Here is a 24,999-nt window from a genome sequence, read left to right as displayed (position 1 = left end):
CTTACGAAAATAAATACAGAACATAGGAAACACACAGGAATATAGCACCTGCGTTCTCCCACAGGAAACATAGTGTGCTCACACGTTACATTTCTTATGTTGAATTCATTGATCAATTTAATTGAAGAAATCGTGGCTACATTTAGACTTTAAATTTATTCAGTAAAAGGAATAGCACAATATTTAATGGATTGGAAGTCAGTACAGAAAATTACGTTTTTTGGCTTGATAACAAACACCCCACTTGACACTTCAAATCTTATCGGCTGTTTAACGAATACCTCACTTGACACTTCAGATCTCATCAACTGGATAAAGAGCATCCTACTGACACTTTAAATCTTTTCAGTTAGACAATACACACCGTAGTGACAGACATTTGAAACTTATCAGCTCGATAACGACCACTATACTTAACACCTCAGCCTTTATCAGTTGGATAACTAACACAAGACTTGATACTTCAGACCTTATCAGCTGGATAACAAACACCTTACTTGACGCTTTAAAAATTATAAACTGAATAAGGAATAGTTCACTTGACCTTTCAGATTTTTGTAGCTTGAAAGCGTTATTAGCTGGATAATGGACATTATTCTTGAAACTTTAAACCCTATTGGCTACTTAAAGGACATCTTACTCGACACTTTAAACCTTATCAGCTGGATAATGAATAAACTATTATTCACGGGCAACGAACCACGATCCTTAAGCTCTTATGTCTCGACATGGCCAGGTAGTTAGGGCGCTTGACTCGTTTATATCTAAAATTTATTACAAACTTTCACAATTGTATTTGGTATTACTGTATGTAAATTTTCTTAAAAATTAAATGAATAAACAAAAAACACTAATTTCTATAAATGACAAGCAAGTTTTGGGCCCAACATGACCAGGAGGTTAAGGCACTCGAATCGTAATTTGAGGGTCGCGTGTTCGAATCCTCGTCACACCAAATATGCTCACCCTTTCAGCTGTGGGGACGTTATAATGTTACAGCCAATCGCACAATTCGTTGGTAAAAGAGTAGCCCAAGAAGTGACGGTGGGTGGTGATGACTAGCTGCCCTCCCTCTAATCTAACACTGCTAAGTTAGGAACGGCTAGCGCAAATAGCCCTCCTGAAGCTTTGGACGAAATTAAAAAAAAAAATCAAGTTTTAATTTATATTGCCTCCTAGTGATAGTTGGAGAAAATTTACTTGCAAGTGATTCTTTTTCTGCCCACTTGGACTCCGAATATTATAATAAATTTAAATATTTTCTTTCCCAAATAATAGCTTAACAATAAATATTTGATAACATAACAAAGTACCAGATTTAATATTCAATATATTTAGGGTGTATCTGCTAATTACGCATGGTGAGATGGTAAACTATCAGGTGTCGCTTTTGTAGATGCTTTTGTTATTACACCAAACTAGAATGAACTCATCCACAATATTTTAAAATTACTCATCTTGTTGCACTATAGAAGATAACATATGTAATGGATTATTCGAAGTGTGACTGATAGTAGATGTAAATACAGAGGCATCCTCAGACTTCAATCCATCTAACTATGACACGAATACAATGTTAAAAACATGAATTAAAACTTCTCCACACCATAAAGCATTACGTATGTCACCGTCGTTTCTTGTTTCGTGCTTTGATTTGATATATTGGTGGTACATCTAGGTATATACAACCAATATAAAATTGAGATTTTTTTATTCCACTACGAACACATACAGAACAACAATAAATTTGAAGACAAGTTTCAGAAATTCTGTTCTATCTAAATGTCAACATAGAAATAAAAAATAATCATTACTGTATGCTTTTGGTGAAAATATTGTAAGTAATTTTCGAATATGCTTTTTAATATTGCAGAGAATCAGTGATAGAACATGAAGCAGACAACTAATTCTATGTGTCTTCTAACTAAAGTTATATTTCATTCTTTAACATTACTTTTATCACCAGTATTGGTTAAAACGTTTAAAATATATATATGTATATTGCCCGGCATGGCCAGGTGGCTAAGGCACTCGACTCGTATTCCGCAGGTTCGAATCCCCAACACACCAAACATGCTCGTCCTTTCAGTCGTTGGAATGTTGTAAATGTTCAGTCAATCCCACTATTCGTTAGTAAAAATGTAGCCTTCCCTCGTGTAGCTTTGCTCGAAATTCAAAACAAACTATGACCAGGAGGCTAAGGCACTCGACTCGTAATCTGAGGGTCAGGTGTTCGAATCCCCGTTACACCAAACATGCTCACGCTTTCATACGGGGGGGATATTTTAATTTTGTTGTTTCTCATTTTATCTATTACTACATTTATATATATACATAGCTAACATAAGGAGTTTGAATTAACCTAAATCATCTATTTTTTAAAACTTCGTGAGCTGTTACTGGGATTACGGCTGCTGAAAATTATAGACATCGAAGGCACCCAGTTGATGAATCACATGTAACTTCGTGTATGTCACTGTACATGTCTACCTACATGTTTACTTTGGTGTTAATTGGATATATATTGATAAACTGTTAACGGTGAGAGAAAATATACAAAACAAATCAGCGTACCTCTCCATATAGCACGCTGAAAAATAGAGAATGATGAATTTCTTTTTCACTTATAGCCCGACATGGCCAGGTGGGTTAAGGCGTTCGACTCGTAATCTGAGGGTCACGGGTTTGAATCCAGGTCGCACCAAAACATGCTCGCCCTTTCAGCTGTGGGGGCGTTATAATGTGACGGTCAATCCCACTATTCGTTGGTAAAAGAGTAGCCCAAGAGTTGGCGGTGGGTGGTGACGACTAGCTGCCTTCCCTCTAGTCTTACACTGCTAAATTAGGGACGGCTAGCACAGATATCCCTCGAGTAGCTTTGTGCGAGATTAAAAAAACAAACAAACATCATTTTCACTTTTCACACTAAAGTAACGCCATTATAATCATATTTTTACAGTTGAATATTGATGAAAATAAAACCTTGCTTTAACCAAAGAATTAACTGGTTATTGTTTACCCAAGAAGGATGGAAATGTACTTCTTTAGTATTCTTACCAGAAAACCATCTATATATTGCTTAAAACTCTAAATCTTACTGGTCGTGGTCAAATGGTTAACGTTCTCAGAGTGTGAAATAGAGCATTCTTGGTTAGCGGGACGATGCTGCAAAAACACTTCACTTTGCACTTGTAGATGCGCTAAAAGAGTGATAGTCAAATCCTCTTACCTAGTCAAACAAAGAATTGTCAGTGATTGCTGTTCTCTCTGGTCTATCAGTTCAGAAATAGAAATTGATATATCTTTGCTCGAAAAGTTTGGAAAGAGCATTTAACACTCTGAACACCATTATAACTTCTATGCTACTTTGCTGCAGGGGTTAAATTTTCTCATAAAACATATCTTAACTCCTTTCCCTGAAGATATAACAGAAACTAATTTCAGTGCTGGTGTAAAATGTGTGACATAAAATCTGATGCTAAATGTAAGCTTAAAAATATATTTTCTGCTATTGCTATAGCTTGACAGCATTTTTAACAAGCGTTTTTTAAATGTTTTAATACAAGAAAAACATTTTCTAACTACTCATTCTGCGATTCTTGTATTTTAATTAGTCACATAGAAAGTAAGATAAACATTATTACACGAACATAAATAGAAAAGATTTTAGTAAAGTAGTATTACGTATCTGTTTTGTTCTGTGTGGTAAGAAATTTAATAATGGAAATTTATGCGCGTCAACCCACTATCTAGTCAACCAAATAGTTAGAGTGCTGTTCCCTCTGATCTGTCAGTTGAAAATTAGGAATAAATGTATAACTTGGTTTGAAAAAATTGGAACAAACAAAAATACTTTTAACATCATTACTACTTATTCTAGAAACACGAGACCATGCTCTTCAGGTTAAATTTTCTCTTAAAATATATCTCAACCTCTTGTCAGGTCTAGCATGGCCGGGTGATTAGGGCGCTTGACTCGTAATCCGAGGGACGCTAATTCGAAGCCTCGTCATACCAAATATGCTTGCCCTTTCAACTGTGGGGACGCTATACGGTGACGGTCAATTCCACTATACGTTTGTAAAAAGTAGCCCCCGAGGTGGCGGTAGGTGGTGATGACTAGGTGCTTTCCCTCTAGTCTTACACTACTAAATTATGGATGGTTAACGCAAATAGCCCTCGTGTAGCTTTGCGCGAAATTAAAGAAAAACAATAACTACTTGTCCTAAAGATGAGACAGGATCTAATATCACTGCTAGTATAAAAAGTGTAACAATACATCACATAATGCGTGTTTTACTTGTTTGGTCCTTAAATTTTTATGTAATAATTCCAGATTATGAACTAAATACTTGGTGCAAGTAAATATAAAATACAACAGCTACTTTATGTATTGTATTACGTAAGCGTTAATATTAAGCCTCACAGAAAATATTAAAGTCTGAGAATACATTTTCACATTAGATGAAAATTCAGTGGAAGTTAGATTTACGTAACTGCGAATGAAAACATTTTCAGACCTTCATAAAGTTATAGGCATACATATAGATGTTATTATTTGTACGAAATAATGTCAGAGCAACAGCATAATTTTCATACACCACTGACGATTTTTTATTTAGATCCAGGCGTGACTTAGTGGGTACGTATCAGTTTGTAAATATGAAGGTTTTTATATCGCGTCCCGTTGCCGTACAATGGAGCTGTGGGTGAGTTATAGGAATGACAGTCAAATAATCGGCTATAGCCTAAAAGCTGATGATGGATAGAACTAAGTAGTTGTCTTTCTCCTACACTATCAGCTCAAACATAGCGACGATTATTGCTGAATAAATTTCCAAAACGAAAAAACCTTCCTCAACTACTTCCAGATACAGTTCTTAAAATCTGATGAAATAGTAGCATTATATATATTATTTCATCTAAGCCTGCTTCCTTATTCAAACTTATGCCTTGTTGGGTACACTAATACGTGTTTCAACTAAAAACGACGTAATAGGCTCGAGATACAAAGAACCTATCTCCACGTAATACTTCAACAAGATATCGATATCTCTGACAGCATTTTGTGTCACAAAATCATCTTTCATCCGTTTATGTAAACTTGCTTATTCAAACTTATTCAAGAGTTCGGAGATAGTGCTACCTGTAGCGTGTTATACATAACACAATTTTATTAGCAAATTTTACTGAGCTATACATGTTTTCTTCTAAAGTTTCGTTTTTTCCTCGGTGATTCAACGGTAACTTAGAGAGTTTATAACGCAAAAAATCGGGTTTAGATACCACGGGTAAACAGAGCACAGATTGCCCATCGATTAACTTTCATATTTACAACAAACCAAAAAAAATGGTGTTGTTTTGAATAAAAAAGTGTTATGATAATTATTAATATCATTAATACATAATACATAACGACAGAAACAATTTCAATGGATGATTTCGTAACACGCTGCTTCTCAATCAAAAAGTGTGATTATTCACTGAAAGATCTTTACAAGCATTTCTTTGCATTGGCAAACTAAACTAATTTAATGAGTTTTTATTAGTTTATGTACACAATACTCATAATATTGTTGTAGAATTTGTGAGTGTGGAGGGAGCGCTTGAGTGACTACTACCCAGAAAGTATGAAAAATGAAAGAAAAAATGAATTTCGACCACAAGAACCAATTATTCAGATAACTTTATGGTTTTGTGTTATTTGTTTTCAATTTCGGGTAAAGCTAGCCGTACCTAATTTAGCAGTGTAAGACAAGAGGGAAGACAGCTAGTTTAATGGAATTAGTTTGTACGTTTCAGTTGTGATTAAAATGTTAGTGTAGTTGATACTACGCTGAAATATTTTCCACGCATCTATATTTACGTAAAATATTATTGTAGAAATTGTGTAATTGCTAGGATATTTGCAAAAAAAAAAAAACAACTGAAATAGCTTCACGTAATATTTTCCGTGCATTGTTGTTTACTTACCATATTATTGTTGCAACTATTTGTTTGCTATGATAACTACGAAAAAACAACGAAAATATCTTTATCTAATACGCTTATTTTAGATTGAAATACGATTGTACGTGAGACAAACAGAAAAGTTTGAGATAGACAGCCTTTGTTTAACACATGATTTTGACCATGACTATTGTGTTAAGAAACATTATTAGAAAGTTTTTTCAGAACCTTAATAATTATAAGAATTCTGGTTAAGGGAAAATAACATTTTAAAATCCTTCATACATTAAGATGTTCTAGTCTTTTTCAATATTAAAAACATACCATGATATTCATATATTAGAATGTTCTATAAACACGAAATCAATATGAGCACACAATAAAATGTTTTACACAATACATGACAATTTTTTTACAGCGTTCACACACGTTAAGATATTGTATACACTGTATAATGAAAATTTACTGTAGCGTTGATATACCTTAAAATGTTTTACAAAATGTGCTATTCCAACTTACATGTGCTCACAAATTAAGATGCATTTCACAAGGCTGGATAAATTACTATGATGTTCACACATTACGTAAAGATAACTTACTGTGATGCTCATGTATTTTGATGTTAATGTTACTTCCAGGGACTTGCTAAACATACTGTTGTCATCGCTCAGTTGATATACTATGTTATTGTACGTTATTTGTATTTACTTGTTTCACAAGACACATTCATTGCGAACACGCTTTCTGCATTCAGTTCTGATCTATGCTTCAATGTGTTTTACAAGTTTTCCAAACATGTTCGAAATTTGCGCCCTTTTCTATAATTGTTCTCAGAAATTCAGTTGTTTATATTACGAAACCTAATAATCTGATGTTTGTTTAATATTTTCTAACTGTTCACTTTCTTCTGTACATGTTAAAATTTTTATTGAACATTTTCAAAGAGTTGAATCTAACTTATATATTATTTAACTCTCACTACAATTCAGTTTGTTTTGAATTTCGCGCAAAGCTACACGAGGGCTATCTGCGCTGGCCGTTCCTAATTTTGCATTGTGAGACTAGAAGAAAGGCAGTTAGTCATCACCGCCAACTCTTGGGCTACTCTTATACCAATGAATAGTGGGACTTACCGTCACTCTCACAGTTGAATGGGCGAGTATGTTTGGTGTGACGGGGATTCGAACCCGCGACCCCAGATTACAAAATGAGCGCCTTAACCACCTGGTCAAGCCGGGCCCTACAGCTCAGTACTATTACGTTTATTATAACCATATTTTTTATAAAACTTTCTAAATAAAATAAAAACAAGGAACGTTTCTGAATGTAACATCTGTACAGAAACTGCTTCTGAAATAATGGGGTACTTTCACTTTTTAAAATCGCGTATATATTTAACTTGTGTAACAAACGTATCTACAGTTACGGCTCTATTTAAAAACGTTCATTTATCTAACTCATGACTGTTGAATCATAAGTTTTAACACTTTTTCCAGTAGTGTAAAATTTTACCTAACACCCTTTATAATTATTAAACTATATTTCTCTCGCTTCGCTAGAGGGTTCAAAGGGTCCCTTATGACTCACAAGGGCCCAGTATTTCGATACAACTTCTGTATTATCTTCAATTCCCTCTATAGCTACTATAAGGGGACCATGCCCACTGAAAAACCCCATGGCACATAAATACGTGTGCCAAGTATGGTCTCATTAGCTTGTGTGTGAGTGTTTTCTTATAGCAAAGCCACATTGGGCTATCTGCTGAGTCCACCACGGGGAATCGAACCCCTTATTTTAGCGTTGTAAATTCGTAGACTCACCGCTGTACCAGCGGGGACCATTAGTTTGTGTAAGAGTACCAATACAGTTTTAAAAAATGGCACCCCACGATCACGAGGGGTTTACAAATATAAAAATAAATGGCTTAATGAAGCTCAGCGACCATATAAACGTTTTCTTTTCCAGGCATTTTATCTACCCTTTGTATCCCCTTAATTGGGTACTACTCCATTTAGAAAAGGACACTCCTCGAAGTCACTCTAGTGCAACTGCTGAGTTTGGCCGTTTTATTTACGTAAGTGTAGAAGGAATTTTACGAACCGAACAAACAAACCCACACAGTATATTAGATACTTGTGGATAAAAATGCCTTATAATTAATTAAACAAGTTGCCAAAAACAATTTTAAGAAACATTACTAATACACATTTTTTCATCTTAAGCTTCAAGAAATCGACGACTAGGGAGTACAACATCAGTGCCTAATACAATGATTTCGGTGTTCGAGTGCAGATAATAATAGCTCTGATTCACCTTGTCCGATGTAACCTAATACTAGATTTTTTTTCCAGTGTGATCCAGCGGTAGGAATGAAGAACTTTTTTGATATGCTCTCCAGAAAACCACACAAAGTAGTTGTTCTCTTTGGTGCTGCCTGTACTGCCGTCACAGATCCAATTGCCAAGGCAGCTCAGTTTTTCCAGCTAGTGCAGGTAAGAAACTTAGTCCAATATTGTTATAGATACGTACCTAAAACATTCTCTGTTAATTTATTTGTATTGGGGTATTGCTCATGGATATAATCATTCTATATGCTGACAAGAATAAAAACCGAAACCTATTTGGGTAATGAACATCGTACTGTATATCCGTCAAATGGTGTAAAACTTAGGAGTTATTACCAATCAGTTATTCAAAAGGTATTTAAGTTACATATTGAGAACAACCTAGCGTTTTTATGTGGATATAAACTCAAATTATTTATAGGTTAATTTACACCTAAAAAAATCATTCCTGAGGCAAGTCTGATACATACAAATAAATAGAAAATTAAGCTTTAACTAGGGTTTTGTTTCTTAAAATAGGAACTATAACTTAATAGAGACATCATATAATAACTGTTCCCCGCTGTAATTCTAAGGATTTACAACCCTAAAATCAGGGACTTGATTCTTCTCGTTCGATACAGCAGATGTGGCTTTACTATAAGAAAACGCACACATACATAATTTTCAAACTTTGTATGGAAATATAGTGTGATAAAACAATCTAACATTGTAAACGTATTTCTCGAACCAATATAGCTACAATTTAATTACATCATAAAATCTTGGACAAAGGTTTTTGTCTCTAAACAAATCATTTGTTATTCGGGCCTTTTTGGTTGCTCTTTGTTCGTGACATTTATACATATTTGCAAGTTTTATTGAGAATCTAGCGATTTACATGCGGTTTGATCGTTTCGATATGAAAACTAATAATAATCGCTTTACCATCTAACACATTATGCTGGAGAAAAGCGATAAGTTTAGTCGTTGTATAATAGGGGTCTTCCAGTAAAAACAACATAATATTACCTTTGCTGCAAATCTTGAGCACGCTCGACGTTGCCGAAGAGGCCTTTCGATCAATAATAGAATTTAGTCATTTTCAATATCATGGTGTACATATCGCATTACGCTGGCAAAGCGTGGTCTCGTGATTCTTACTTGTGTAACATTTCATCGGAGTGAACTGCATAAACTAATATTAATTTTTCACACATCTTTATGTACTGACCCTTCTTTACTGAAGAACCTGTATCATAAAACCAGTAAGATAGAATTATAAAACACGGTTAACAGTCTTAATCTGAGGTAATGTTAAATAATTGCTGGTCAGTTAATTTAAAGATCTTTATTTCTTGTATTTTGAAGTTCCATGCAAACTTAAAAACAAGAAGAAAATCTGTGAATAAACAGAACCACACCGACATTCGTGGATAACGTGTGTGTATAGTTGAAATATCTGAAATAACAATTATTCTAATTATGTTATTCGTTTGTTGTTGTTTTGTTCTAAATGTTTATTTGAATCTTTTTTCTGATCAAAATATTCTATGAAACTGCAGAAATACCACAAGTGTTTAAGTTAAGTTTGATACTGGAAATTCACATTAAAGGAAGATAATCAGAACAAAAATCTAGTTAAACATAGTACAGAATGCAATACATCACAAAAAAATAGGTTCATAACTAACCCTTTACACTAGCACTTAATATAGAATAATAATGATCCAAAACTTCTTAACCCCATCCACACAGAAACACAATTTTGTATATACACTCGGACAGAGGAAATGAAGAAGGTACATATGATATAATAAAGCAAATGAACATTAGTAATATAATACAGACACTAGAAGTCCTGGCAATTATTTAGAAACGTGTACTTTAACGAGAATTCCTCACTTTCTGTCCAATACTGCTCACTGTACAAGCTTTTAATTGAATATTCAATTAAATATGAAAGTCGATAGGTGATTAACGCGTCTCATTTGCAATACCTTAATTCAAACGCCCATAAAACTAGCGAATAATAATGACCTACTAAGAACAAACACCGTGACCTCTGTCGTTTCTCTCGGCATCTGCGCGAAATTTTGTTTCTGAGCATATTATTCACAAGTTATATTTCAGGATATGACGCCTGAGGTATGAGGTATGTAAAAAAGCACTTCCATACAACGATAAACCTTGTAAGAATGTCCAGAAGTGTTGATAAACCACGTACGAAGAAATTAGATCATAAGTTAATGGGATTAAGTGTCATTTCAGAAATGTAATTCTCGGATTGTTGTAGATTACGGTAAAAAAACGTGTAGTTGAATGAGTGATAAAATATACCCCTGTAGGTGGATAACTCATCGGTTTTATATTACTAGCCAGATATTTTTCCTGTTTCAGAATCTCTTATAGTTTCTTATATCGTTGTTGTTAAATTGATAAGAACTGCTCTTCGTCATGAGGACTATTATCGTCATATAACGATGTAGATAATTTTGCCTAATTACTGTACATATTCTATTTTTTTTAGCAGAAGAAGACTTTTATTACTTTTCTATGTGTACACATAACAGTAATTCTATCGTCGATTACTTTATTAGAAGTTATTCTCTGTACGATTAATAGACAGACAACTGTTATCAATACACAAAGAATGTAAACAAAGGTTTCATACTTCTTATTTCGAGGGATAGATGCTGTAAATTCAGGCTTACAAAATTCACTCTACATCTTAAAATCGTATAGCTATTATAATTAATATAAGATCTTTTTATCTCCTGTATGGATAAAATTCGGTAGCAGTTGTAACCTTTCCCTTCTATCAACTATACGCAAGTATTCTTTCTTGTGGATGGATTTGATCCACTTAACCTCTCTCAGGCACTTTACGGGCAATTAATTAAACTGCATATTCTTATAAAACATATTGTTAAATTGTATCAATACGCAACGTGCTTCTTTAAGTATTTATTCGAAAATTCCATTGAACAAAAAAAAGAGTTTTCTTTGTCTATTTGTTTTCAATCGCAAAACTGCACAAGAGGCTATCTGTGATGTGCCTAACACGGATATGAAAACTTGGTTTTTAGTCATCTGACTCTCAGCTAAGTCACTGAGAAACACAAAATGTTTTATACTAAATGTATTAAAGTCATCAAAGTAGTGCTATGAAAAGTTTCTTTGTACCTAAAAATAAAAACATAAAAAATGCACAATGGTAAAAATGAACGGACAGTAACTTTTCTACAAAATTCACCAATACAACAACCTGCAAAATATTCACGTTTAAATTTGCAACTTACGTCATTAATAAGATTATTAACTTTCTGTATATTCAAAAATACTTGGTTTCATACTAGGTAAAAACAAGTATACTCTAAATTAACGTTATAATGATTTTTACAGCTAGCTAGCACAACCTAATTTTTAAGAAATGTGAAGAAACTGATATTCTAAGAAGGGGAACAATAAATAGTCTTCAGAAGAACTAATATCACGAAAGTATTAATTAAGTTTTAAACTGGCAAAGAGGGTTTTTCAGAAACTGGCTTAATAAAATATTTGGATTCTTCAGCTAAGGTTTCATAGAGACTACAGATGATTTTATTTTCGAAGTTTATAGCTTTTACGAAACAGATGTTTGGATTTTAATAAGAACTTCAAGACTGCTGAAGCTCCGAATCACTAGGTTCACAAAACTTTTAATGTTAGAGTCAGTAGAAAAACGTTCAGTAACACACATCAATAAGTTAAAGCTTTAAAAGTGATTTTGCAAACTTAACATAATTTAAATGTGCTTACAGTTTAATAAAGACAGCGATCAACTTCTTTACAAGCTAGGAATGAACCGTCAAGAAATGTAAGGGAGGAGTTTGACACAATGTTTCCAGTAAGTAACCTTCATAAACAAGCTAGGCAGTATCGAAGCTAAGTGCTCAACTAAACCTGTACAGTATGATTACCGTTTAAATTTCGATACCGGAAATTACTTTTAGTAATAGATAAAACTAGTTGCTCATGTGAAAATCGGAAATTGAAGAGACTACTCGAATGGAGTTATTTTTAGAAGGCGCGAGTTTTACATTATACAAGAGCTGGAGCCTAAAGTAAGAAAGAGATCGTCAAATCTGATCACAAGCCAATAGAAAATGTTTATTTTAAAGAAAAACATTTGAGTTTTAAAAATAGAAACGAAAAATTTTCTACCCAGACTGAATACGATGTATGTTCTTACAAAATTGGTCTGAGATGTTAATTTTGTTTACTTATTAAGAAAAACAATAACAAGTTAATTGTACTGTATTAACATCAGTTGGTCTTAAAAATTCACACATAACCTTATTAATAAGATTACATATATTCTAAACGAGCTAAAGTAGAAATTCTCAAATCAATCAAGCCTGAAAGTGAAACAAAGACAAATTTGTAACGTTTTGGGTAAATAATATATGTGATTTTTATAACAAAGCCATAACAGGCTCTCTACTGTGTTCACCGAGTGAAATCGAACGCATGATTTTAGTTTTGTAAACTGTTAGAGTTATCACTGTACCACCAGGAGACACATATAGCACCCTATGTAAAATATGTAATGTAATGTTCTCGTTCTCGAAAGCAAATCACGTGTTATTTTCCAAGATTAGCGAACTAAAATATCCTGTAATAAATGATTACATAAATATAAATATTTTTGGCGTATTCCACAGTTATAATCACATATATGTAACATATGTATCGGTATTTTCTTTTATTCACACAATATAACATAACAAATGATGTTAAAGCTCTACAAGACGAAGCACCCGTCGTCTTATATCCTGGGGTATAAGGATTGAATCTAAGGCTTGGACTATTAAATTAAATGAAAATTCGTACTTACATGCATAATTTATTTCACATCTACTTTATTTCCTCCTACATTATTTTAAACCTACTTTATGGAGCATTACATAAAGAGTGTTACAATTACTTTAATTTATCACTTTCACTTATCCCCTCTACAGCCTCAGTGTTTTTTGCTATTTTGAGCGCTTCTTGATAGATCACATTGAAAGTTTCTTTTTTTTATTGGGCCAAAATAAAGAGACGTCTTGGTGATCTTGCCGTTGAACATCAAACACAGAGTTGGCCGTGCGTTAAGCGAAAGTTTACAGATGTATAACCCTACTATTTTAACCTATTCAGTGCCGTAGACGAGATAACTCGTCCAAGCCGATCGGTAACACAGTGCCAAGGACGAGTTAATTCGTTCTCAACAATACCTAACTTCAACGCTAGATGTTAGCACCATACATGCATTTGACCTACTTACAAATTGCTTCATGTCCATCCAAAATGGCGTCACGAGAAAAGTTACAAAATGAAAAAGCATTAGAGTTGTATTGTAGCAGTTGAAATACTTGGTAATCAACAGGTTAAGGATCTGACCTTGTGTTTCGGCTACCATTTTTCCTAGCACACATATGAATATCTGACATTTTTTATGAAATAACTCAAACTTTTCCAATAAAAAGTGGAAAAACAATAGTCAAAGGAAAAACAACATGAAAATTTTTAGAAATAAAAATTGGTGAGAAACTACAGAGTCATTGGTTAAATGAACACATTTTTGCTGTGAGTATGGCTTTGGGTGGGCGAAGTCGGATAATGACCATTGGTCCACTGTATTATCCTTCTGTTAAGATTGATCTAAGGACCACGAAATAATTTGCGAACAAACAAACACATATTCTTTACCTTTATAACTTTGGTTGTTTCTTTAGAATTAAGTAGAAAGGTACAGAATTGGCTATCTGTGCTCTACCCACCACGAGTATCGAAACCCGGTTCCTAGCGGTATAAGGATGCACCTTTATAAGTAAAGTAAAAAGTTTATAAGTACAAACTAAACGTAGGGCAATGCAAGGAGAAACAACATTTTATATCGTTTCATATACAAACGTAATACTCAAATACAAAATATATATTTGGCTTATTGAATTTTTTTTCTCTTTTTTTTTAGAGTATTTGCAAACAGCTACACTAGGGTTATTTGTGTGTAGCAGTCCATAATGTTGAACTGATTGACTGGAGGGAAGATAGCTAATCAACAGCAGTCAGGGACTACTTTTGTTTGACTTTATAGTGAAATTTGACTGTCATTCTTAAAATGGAAACGTTTTATTTTTCTCACAAACACGGGATACGAATCGTCCCTTGGTTACACAGTCTGAGCATACTAACTACTAAGCCACGCCTATTTCTAATTAAACTTATTATCAGTAAATATCAATGAGACAGAAATAAATGACTATTTAATTTATTAGTATTAATACTTTAATTTAAGTACCTAGTATTAAAATAACGCGAATAAATGTAACTTATCTATCACAAAATTCCAACCTTCTCTAAGTATCTGTTTGTTTTGAATTTCGCGCAAAGCTACACGAGGACTATCTGCGCTAGCCGTCCCTAACTTTGCAGGGTAAGTCTAGAGAAAATGCAGCTGCTCATCACCATTCACCACCAACTCTTAGGCTACTCTTTTATCAACGAATAGTTGGATTGACCGTGACCTTATTATGTTCATACGGCTGAAAGGGCAAGCATATTTGGTGTGATGGGGATTCGAACCCGTGACCCTCGGACACGAGTCGAGTGCCTTAATAACCTGGCCATGTTGTGCCACTCTAAGTATTTAACGTTTATTTTACACATTAAAAACGCTTAATGATTTGAAAAATAAAAACAAAATCGTGATATTTAAAATTCTATAAGATATTATTTCAAAAACTATAAGCGAAATAGAGAAAATTGAAAACCGCTAGACCATGAAGGGTTTTATTGACGACATTAAAAATAGACAAGTGCTTTAATCTCGTACATAACTCGAAAATTTCTGACAACTCTTGGAGTGTAAAAATACATAATAACATAAAAGTTAAAAAGAAAAGTAATTTAAAGCTGAACACTGCACTGTAAATGCAATAATTATATAAGTTCTACAAATATGTAAAACAGTACAGCGTAATAGCTTTATTCATGACCCTGAGTAGCGGTGAAATTAGAATAGTGCAATTACACTACATAAGTATAATGGTAAATCTGCAATGTTATTTTTATGTTTGAAATTGCTGGTTGTAAAGGACCTTCGTTGTGTATGTTCAGTTACTGTTACTGCTTTATGTTTACTCTAGAGTAATAACATCCTTTAATAAACAGCTATGGTGACTTAACGTGCATTTTTGTCTAAGTTTGTTTGTAATTAGGCACAAAGCTGCACAATGGACTTAATTTTCTCTGTCCACCACGAGTATCGAAACTCGAAGATATAAAGCTTTACCATTGAGAAGCTTTTGTCTGAGAAATAATATCGGATTTGAAATTAAACAATGAGGAAGAATTGGTCAGAAATACATGAATTTTGTGAACATTCTTTCACGTCTTCGGCTCGACCAGAACCCTAAAAATATAATGTTATATATATATATTTACTTCTTGGCATCATGGCAAGGCATGGTCAGGTGGGTTAAGACGTTCGACTCGTAATCTGAGAGTCGAGGTTTCGAATCCCCGTCGCACCAAATATGCTCACCCTTTCAGCCGTGGGGGCATTATAATATTACGGTCAATCCCACTATTCGTTGGTAAAAAGTAGCCCAAGAGTTGGCGGTGGGTGGTGATGACTAGCTTCCTTTCCCTCTAGTCTTATACTTCTAAATTAGGGACGGCTAGCGCAGATAGCCGTCGTGTAGTATTGCTGGAAATTCAAACAAAGTTGATATCATTTTAAAACAATGACGAACACTTGTCCACAAATTATTTTACTTGCTCTTAATTATTTGAAAATATCTTTCATTATAAACGCTATATCATGTTATTTATTAATACATTCTAAAGTAACTTTGAGTTAAGACTTTAAAATGTGGAAACAGGGATTATTTTAGCGCATGTAGAAAGTGTCTGGTGTTTATGGCTATTTTTAACCTAACTAATTACCACGTGAACGATTATTCGTAAATTTTCTGTTCAAACCAACATTGCTTATCAACATTTAAACAACGTTCTTTTTTGTCGTTGTTTTATTTGGGAGTCTCGTCACCGCTTACGACCGATAATGTATCATTGATGATTCTTGGACAGATGTGCCTGTTGGCGCCAATTCCCTCTTAAGGCAACTGTCTCTTAAGTAGCTAATCAACTCTTGGATTACTCTTTTACCATTCCCCTCGGTGGATTCAGCAGACAGCCTGATGTGACTTTGCTATAAGAAAACACGCACACAATCACACTTTTTATCAACAACGGAGATTCGAACTTGCGCCCTTAACAATCAGGCCCTTCACAGACATACTAGGTTAAAAATAACGTACTTATTTACCTTCCCTTTAGCGTTACCAGACAACAAGGACAAGCAAAATATATATTAAAACTATTCTTATAAGTGAATTCAAGGTTATTAACATTCACGATGAAAAAAAGATTAATCAATGTAAACAGTCACACCCTTTTATAAATACCGTGAACATTCATGTCATACTACAAGAATGAGTTCTGATTTACACGTGTCACTTTTTAAAAAGACTAATAGATCAATGTTCGATTAATTATACAGGAATAAACACAGGAGAAGTGAACTTAGTGAAAATTCAAAACTATTTGTTTAATGTACCATTTACTTAGCTATTTTTAAATTTAACTGAAAAAATAGAATTCAGCTATTGTATTGTTTAATACATTACATGCTGTTATTGTTGTTTGCACTGATATAAATGTTTCGTTTTTAAATATTAATAATATTTCTTTAGTTTTAAAGGGATACACTTTGTATAAGCACTTTTGTTTGGCTTTTTTGTCTTATTTTCATTAACTAGGCTGACTGCACCACATACAATATTAACTACGGTCATGTGAATAAAACTGAGTTCAATTAATACCAGTAAAATATTACAGACATAGGTCACAACTGTCTGACTACCAATATCTAGCAGCGATACATTGCGTGATAACAACTGAAAATTAACTTTATGTCAAATGAAAAGTCTTCCAGTCTTATTAAAAGCAAGTCGAGCGTTGCGTGCGGTAATACTGCCCAGAATGTGAATTCGAGTGTTTATGGTTCGTGTCCCGTAGATGCGCTACAAGAATGATGATGAAATCCCACAATTTAGTCAAATGAGAGTAGTCTGTGAGTTGATGGAGAAGCTGTTGAATAACTGTATTTCCTCTAGTTTATCAGTTGAAAATTAGAGACGACTGTAGCCTTAGTGTAGTTTTCCTCGTAAATTCTAAAACAAACTTAATACAAAAACTACTGCCTTAGAATCATTGTTTCAAAATTTTCGATCAAAAGTGGTTTGAGGTATTTCTTATTTCATAAATTGAAAATATTTTACGAATTCTAGTTTGTTTAATATTTAAAGCATTTACAACTGTGTGTGAATAAGTTATTGGTGCCATTTGACGAACGATTCAATCTGATCTAATTTCTTTTTTTTTGTGAAACATCAAGAGAAACAAGAATTATCACCTCAGAAGAGTTATCTGACATGCACCACTTGCAATATGTTGTATGTTATTGTTGCAGTTGAAAATAAATTCTTTATGTACATTAATTTCCTTAGAAAAATTTTTAAAAGAAAATAAGTCTGATATCACTTCTCCCATTAAAAAACACAACTGACTTAAATGTCACTGCAGAGAAAGATAGGGAGAGAGACGTATGTATCACTGAATTTCCCATTACCTTTTAATGTTTATATAAACGACATAATAATTTTGATAAATGTAATTTACTAAAAAAATCACGGACTCTTACTATGTTCTGTAACATCACGTGCGACATATTTTCGCTTTTAAAATGTGACCATATTTTTTCTCTCCTATTTTCGGGTAATAACTCGTAAATTCCTTCAGGAATGATTAAAAATACATGAGATTTTCCTTGACCAAATTACTTTGCAACCCCATATAAGATATATTTAATGAGTTGTGCATATAGATATGCTAGATGTACTAGTGTTATTTCGAGAATGAATAAAACCAATATCAAAGTAACAAATATCAATATTTCTTGCTTTTGAAGATCATACGTCGTGCTGTGTTATGGTTCATGGTGTGCGCACGTTTTATTTACGTCACGGCAGTACAAATTGCAACATTAATTGTCTTTTATGAGACATAATTTTAGTGAATATGGAAATTAAAGTATTTTTATTGACAGATCTTTTATCATTGATTTCATAGGTAACAACTTTTAATCACATTGGACTATTCATAATTTTTACAATGCCCATAACCGGCTGCGGGCGGTGATAGTATGAATGGTTTGGAACGTTGTAGGTTATAACATCCAAACCTTATTTGATATTTCTTGTCTTTTACTTGCTGTGTTTTAATTATGTTTGACAGAGGAAGGGTATCCTTTTTTGTTATTCTAAAAGCCATTATTAATCATATTTCCGTTTTAGGCTTTTCAATATTAAATTATCCTATCGGTATCAAAAGCAGTATATTTATTCCCTTTAAATCCTTGAAATTTCCTGTTCATTTTTAGGCGTAAAGAGCTGACACTTATTCAACATCTTATCTGACCATTTCTTAACACCAGACTTTACTTAAGTTATAAAATTGAAAGACTACGAAAATAATGCAATGAATCATTATTAGGAATCATGTTAATCCAACATCTATGTTCAGTTTAATACTGATTTATCAAAGCTCGACCAAATCTTCAAAGTAAGTAGTGCATTTTTATCTTCTTACCTAATGGCATATCGCTATAAACATTGCAATTACCTATTGCAAATATCATTTTGTTGTTTATAAGCGATTAGCTTTAAAATAGGATATTTCACGATCCTATCACGCTTCTACATATGCAGTGACCTTCTTTTGTCTGGGCTTCAAAGAGGTAACTACGTGAATGATTAGTGGAGCTTTGTCTAATATTACAGTCTTGCGACTGACGTGACAGGGGTATATATTACGTTACAGTTCAGACACAATGGCTATAACCTTAAAACTAATAATACCTTTGCTAATATCGATTATGTCTTTGAATGAAGGACATTTATCAGTCTTATACAATATACCTTTTTATACCGCCCCGCAATCCACGCGAAGCTAATGAAGTAAACGCTGCGCGTGGTGTGTATAACTTTGTTAATAATCTAACAAACTCTTTATCATGTTTTGTATAGAAGTAAAATTACATTGCATAGAAGCGGTACAAGATTTTGTATTTCACAAACGTGAGTTACGTTGAAAAGGAATTTTTTTCGTGAGAGAATGTGATTGTTAATGTAGAAATAAAACTCACCCAAAACTCAGTTTTCATGTTAAAAATTGTCAGTTTATATTTGGAAATATTTTCCATTCATTGATTTATTGAAAGAATACCTCTGTTGTTTTATAAAAAAACTAAAAGCTGAACTAACCTGGCCCACCATGACCATGTGATTACGGCATTCCACTCGTCATCTGAGGGGCGCGCTTTCTAGTCAACGTTAACTAAACATGTTTTCCCTTACAGCCATAGTGGCGTTACAAAATTACGCTCAATCCCACTATTCGTTGGTTAAAGAGTAGCCCAAGCGTTGAGTGGTGATAACTAGCTGCCTTCCCTCTTATCTTACACTGTAAAATTAGAAACGGCTAACACAGATAGCCTTTGTGTAGCTTCCCCGAAATTCAAACAAACAAACAGTTGAACTAAAACGTTTAAAGTCCAAATCCTACAAGATACAAACCAGTAAAACTTAATAATTGAAGCTCTTTATAGATGTGGGCTTTTATATCTTAATTGTAAGTTGTTTCATATGTGTGTATGTCTTTTCTTATACCAAAGTCATGTCAGATTATCTGCTGAGTCCGTCGAGGAGAATCGAGTTTCGTACGCAATGTCTGTTTGTTGTTAAGAGAAAACGTACACAATGGGATCTCTGTTGTGTCCACCATAGGTATCGAAACCAAGTTTTTAGCGTTTTAAGTTTTATGACTTACCTCTGAGCTTTTTGTTTTTTGAAATAAATTAACCAGAATCTCTAGTTTGTTTCTCATTTGAAATTTATGAAATTAGAAAAAAAAATTGTCTCAAAAATACATTATTGAGAAATCTTTCGAAAATGTTTTCGTAATAGTTTTATACATGGCTCAGCATAGCCAGGTGGTTAAGGCATTCGACCCCTAATCTGGGGGTGGCGTGTTTGAATCCCTGTAATACCACACTTGCTCACCCTTTCAATCTTGGGGGCGTTATAAAGTTACGGTCAATCCCACTATTCGTTGGTAAAAGAGTAGCCCAAGAGTTGGCGGTGAGTGGTGATGACTAGCTACCTTCCCTCTAGTCTTACACTGCTAAATTAAGGACAACTAGTGCAGATAGCCCTCTTGAAGCTTTGCTCGAAATTCAAACCAATACTTTTATAATACGTTTCGTTTTAACAGTCTTTCAAATAGAATTTACACTTTAAAAATTGAGACCTTTAGACTGATATATATTTAATCGTATATCAGTCTCATTCTTTACAATTGCAGATTACTGTCAAAAACAGTTGCATGTTTGTGTAGAGCAATCAAAGCTAGAATCAATTTTTCAGTATATATTGAATCGCATGAAAAAAGCAAAACTGCAACTTTTAACTGCAATCTTTTAAAAAAAAAGACGAAAGTGTGTTTTTTATGAACTATTGTCGTCCCTGAATCATTCGTTGTGAGTGCAAATGAACTAAGATTCGTAGGTGAACCGATGTTAATAACAATAAGACACAGAAAACACAAAAAAAAAAACGACATCTCATCTACGCTGTACAAATTACTGGTAATGTTACCAGTCATCTCACTTACTAGAATTCGTTGATGGGATCAACGTAAGAAACAATTAACAAGGAAAGAGTGCTTGTATCTACTGATGGTTACGGCGCTTGATTCAAAATCTGCGTGACACGAATTCAAATTCTGTCACCAAATATATCTGCCTTTTTCGCTGTAAAGGTATTATAAAGTAACAGTCAATCCCACTATTCGTTAACAATCAGCATTTCATGAGTCGACAGTGAGTGGTGTTTGTTTGTTTTTGAATTTCATGCACAGCTATACGAGAGCTATCAGCGCTAGCCATCCCTAATTTAGCAGTGTAAGAACGAAGGGAAGGCAGCTAGTCATCGCTACCCACCGCCAACTTTTGGTTTACTCTTTTGCTAACGAATAGTGGGATTGACTGTGACTTATAACACCCCACGGTTGAAAGAGCGAGCACGTTTGGTTGGGCAGGGAGCCTAACCCGCGACTCTCAGGTTGCGAATGTAGCTTCGTAACCATCTGGCCATGCCGGGCCACATGGGTGATGTTTACTGGCTGCGTTCTTTCTAGTCGGGTTGGCATGGCCAGATGGTTAAAGCACTCTACTCGTAATCCGACGGTTGCGGGTTCGAATCCCCGTCACATCAAACATGCTCGCCCTTTCAGCTGTGGGGCTTTATAATGTGAGGGTGAATCCCACTATTCGTTGGTAAAAGTAGCCCAAGAGCTGTTTGGCAGTGGGTGGTGATGACTAGCCGCCTTCCCTCTAATCTTACACTGCTATATCAGGGACGGCTAGCGCAGATAGCCCTCGTGTAGCTTGGAGCGAAATTAAAAAAAAAACCCAAATCTTTCTAGTCTGTCACTTTTAACTTAGGAATGGCTCCCTTTGCGAAGAAATTCGAGAAATACTCAAACAGATATCGCTTCTCAGCCTTTTGGCTAAGATAAAAATGTAGCGTATGCTCTGCTCAAACATTTTTTTTTCTCTTTATGCGCATTGTACTGGAGGAGTCGCGATCATCATGAAGGTGAACGTGTCAATATTACTTTCGTTTTACTTACGGAGAAAAATTCTTATATGTTTGTTTGTTTTTGAATTTCGCGCATAGCTACTCCAGAGCTATCTGCGCTAGCTGTCTCTAATTTAGTAGTGTAAGACTAGAGGGAAGGCAGCTAGTCATCACCACCCATCGCCAACTCTTGGGCTACTCTTTTACCAACGAATAGTGGGCTTGACCGTTACATTATAACGCCTTCACGGCTGAAAGGACGAGCATGTTTGGTGCGACCGGAATTCGAACTCGCGACCCTCGGATTACGAGTCGCACGCCTTACGCGCTAGGCCATGCCAGGCCTCTAGTAAAAGAATCCTACAAAATACAATTTCTCTTAACCAACACGTAAAAACCTTGACTCTTGACTTTCATTTTAAGACATTAAGAGAAAATGCTGACTTTAAGGTTGTTCACCAACAAGAAGTCTATCTGTTATTTCTCTGTGTTATGTGATTATTTCTGACACCATTGGTTGTTTACTAAAAATAAATGCTAGATTTAAGGTAACAGTTCTTTTTATCGAAGACCCAATACTATCATTAAAATACTTCTGCACAATGAAATACAAGCAGCAATCGAACAAATAAAAACACAGTTAGTTATTATAATTTGTTGTGTAGAGCACGTGACAATTACAGAGTAAGGGATCGTAAATGTTTGGTAGTAGTTCAAGTACAAAATAAGCTATTAAATGTTCTTAACTGTTTGAATAAATATAGGAATTTTAACCAACATTATAAGTCTGTTTAAAATCACAATCTTATGGTGTTTAAAAAACAAAAAACTTCTATGGAAGTAAAATATTTGATTCAAATCTACGTCTAAGTAACTGGCTGTTGAAATTCATTGCTTGAATAAGGGACTTAAGCAAAAATTAATGGTTGAGAATCTCTTACTAAACTGTGGGGTCAGTGAATTTGGTTAGCAGATTATTACTTTTACAGAGATTGTGATAATTATTGTTTTACAATATTTTAAACGGGCAGTTACTTAATAATTTTATAATTGACTGACCAGTCCTCCTCTATGGAATTTTCACGTACGTCTTTTCAGTGTTGATCTAACATTACAACTAAAACATGTGAATTAACAAAAAATGTTTATTCCGTTCACTGGCAGAACTATGTATTTGAATGGATAAGGCTTTAAATAAAATGTATTCAGGTTTTGAAATACGTTTAAGTTATTGTGAGGACAAATTCTGTTATATTTACATATAAAATGTATTTACCAGTATAACGTAAAAGTTTCGAAAAGGGCTACTAAGAAACGAATTTTACATTTCCTGAGGTTAAGCTGAGGAATGCGAAAAACACATAGAGTATTATTTTGTTTTGAATTTCGCGCAAAGCTACTCTAGAGCTATCTGCACTCGCCGTCTCTAATTTAGTAGTGTAAGACTAGAAGGACGACAACTAGTCATCACCACTCACCCCCAACTCTTGAGCTACTCTTTTACCAACGAATAGTGGAATTGATCTTCACATTATAACTTCCCTACGGTTGAAAGGGTGGGCATATTTTGGTGTGACGGGGATTCAAACCCGCGACCCTCGGATTACGAGTCGAGTGCCTTAATCACCTGGCCATGCCGGGCCCACATAAAGTAACACGAGGAAAGGGAAATAGAAACTGCCAGGCGTTTCGTAATGTAATAATAATAATAATAAGTTAGACGTGTTTAGCCAATAAACCAATATTCAGGGTTCGACCTCATTTAGTGAGTAAGGCTCCGCATGGCCAGGTAGGTTAAGGCGTTTAACTCGTAATCCGAGGGTCGCGGGTTCGAATCCCCGTCGCACCAAACATGCTTGCCATTTTAGCCGTGAGGGCGTTATAATGTGACGGTCAATCCAACTATTTGTTGGTAAAAGAGTAGCCCAAGAGTTGGCGGTGAGTAGTGATGACTAGCTAGCTGTCTTCCCTCTAGTATTACACTGCTAAATTAGGGACGGTTAGCGCAGATAGCCCTCGAATAGCTTTGCGCGAAATTCAAAAAACCAACAAACATACTTCGAGGAAGTCAATTCCTTTAATCATACTCGTCGAGGAAAAAAATGTTATAGAAGAAATTCATTAGATATTAACTCACCAGCGTTGGAAATACTGATATCAATAAGTTAAACAATCGAACTACGGTTCTTTTACTTTAACTCACACTTTTACTAATATAATTCATACAGGATAAAAAATATAGCATATGAAAGAACGTAGATTTCTCTGATCTATGGGAAAACCTTGCACCAGCTGTCGAGTACATTGTGGTGCTTTCTTTGCTAGTTATTTACATACAGAATTTTAGTAATTTACATTATATCGCCAAAATTATTGGAACAGAATATACCAATTTTGTTAATAATAGGACGGTCCCACTAAATATATGTATGCTAATCATATTATTTGCTTCTGTTTAGTATTTTTAAAGATTTAAAGTTGATACAAACTACCATCTTTAAAGAAATAAATTTATAAAGAGTTATGGTTAATTTACTTATCGTGTGGTTTGATCGTCAAATACATTTCAGCTCATCAGCTCGTACGCAAATCAACACTGATTAATCTGGGAAAGAAATGGAGCTATTGGATCTGCTAATGCAAAGTATTGGTCCTAAAGTAATAACGCTGTGAAATTGTACAATTTGAAAATGTTTATGAAATAAAATTGCACATGGGACAATAACTTATTCATAAAGACTTTAAAGAGAATTTGATATTGGAAACCAGTGCATCCACTGCTTGCAGGAAGGTTTATGTTGCTTGATTTTATCTGTATATTACAAACTTTTCACAAATGTGAACCTTGAGCGCGAGGTTGAAAAAATGGGAAGTTCATGAAATGGAACGATGATGTTCGCTACACTTCCTATGATTTGAATGAATGGGTCTGA

At 34.3% G+C, this 24,999-nt stretch overlaps 1 protein-coding gene across 2 annotated transcripts in view; it reads left to right on the top strand.

Annotated features, from left to right (window-relative positions):
* Positions 1-24,999, top strand: part of LOC143249374 (gamma-aminobutyric acid type B receptor subunit 2-like) — a 321,015-nt gene that overhangs the window by 203,019 nt on the left and 92,997 nt on the right. For both annotated transcript variants that reach the window (XM_076499120.1, XM_076499119.1), the window contains exon 2: positions 8,301-8,441. In XM_076499120.1, coding sequence (XP_076355235.1) covers positions 8,301-8,441 — 141 coding nt within the window. The remainder of the gene's footprint in view (positions 1-8,300; positions 8,442-24,999) is intronic.

This window comes from Tachypleus tridentatus, chromosome 4, assembly GCF_004210375.1.
Source record: "Tachypleus tridentatus isolate NWPU-2018 chromosome 4, ASM421037v1, whole genome shotgun sequence".
NCBI lineage: Eukaryota > Metazoa > Arthropoda > Merostomata > Xiphosura > Limulidae > Tachypleus > Tachypleus tridentatus.
Note: the sequence above shows the minus strand (reverse complement) of the source record. Positions and strands in the feature narration are given on the sequence as shown.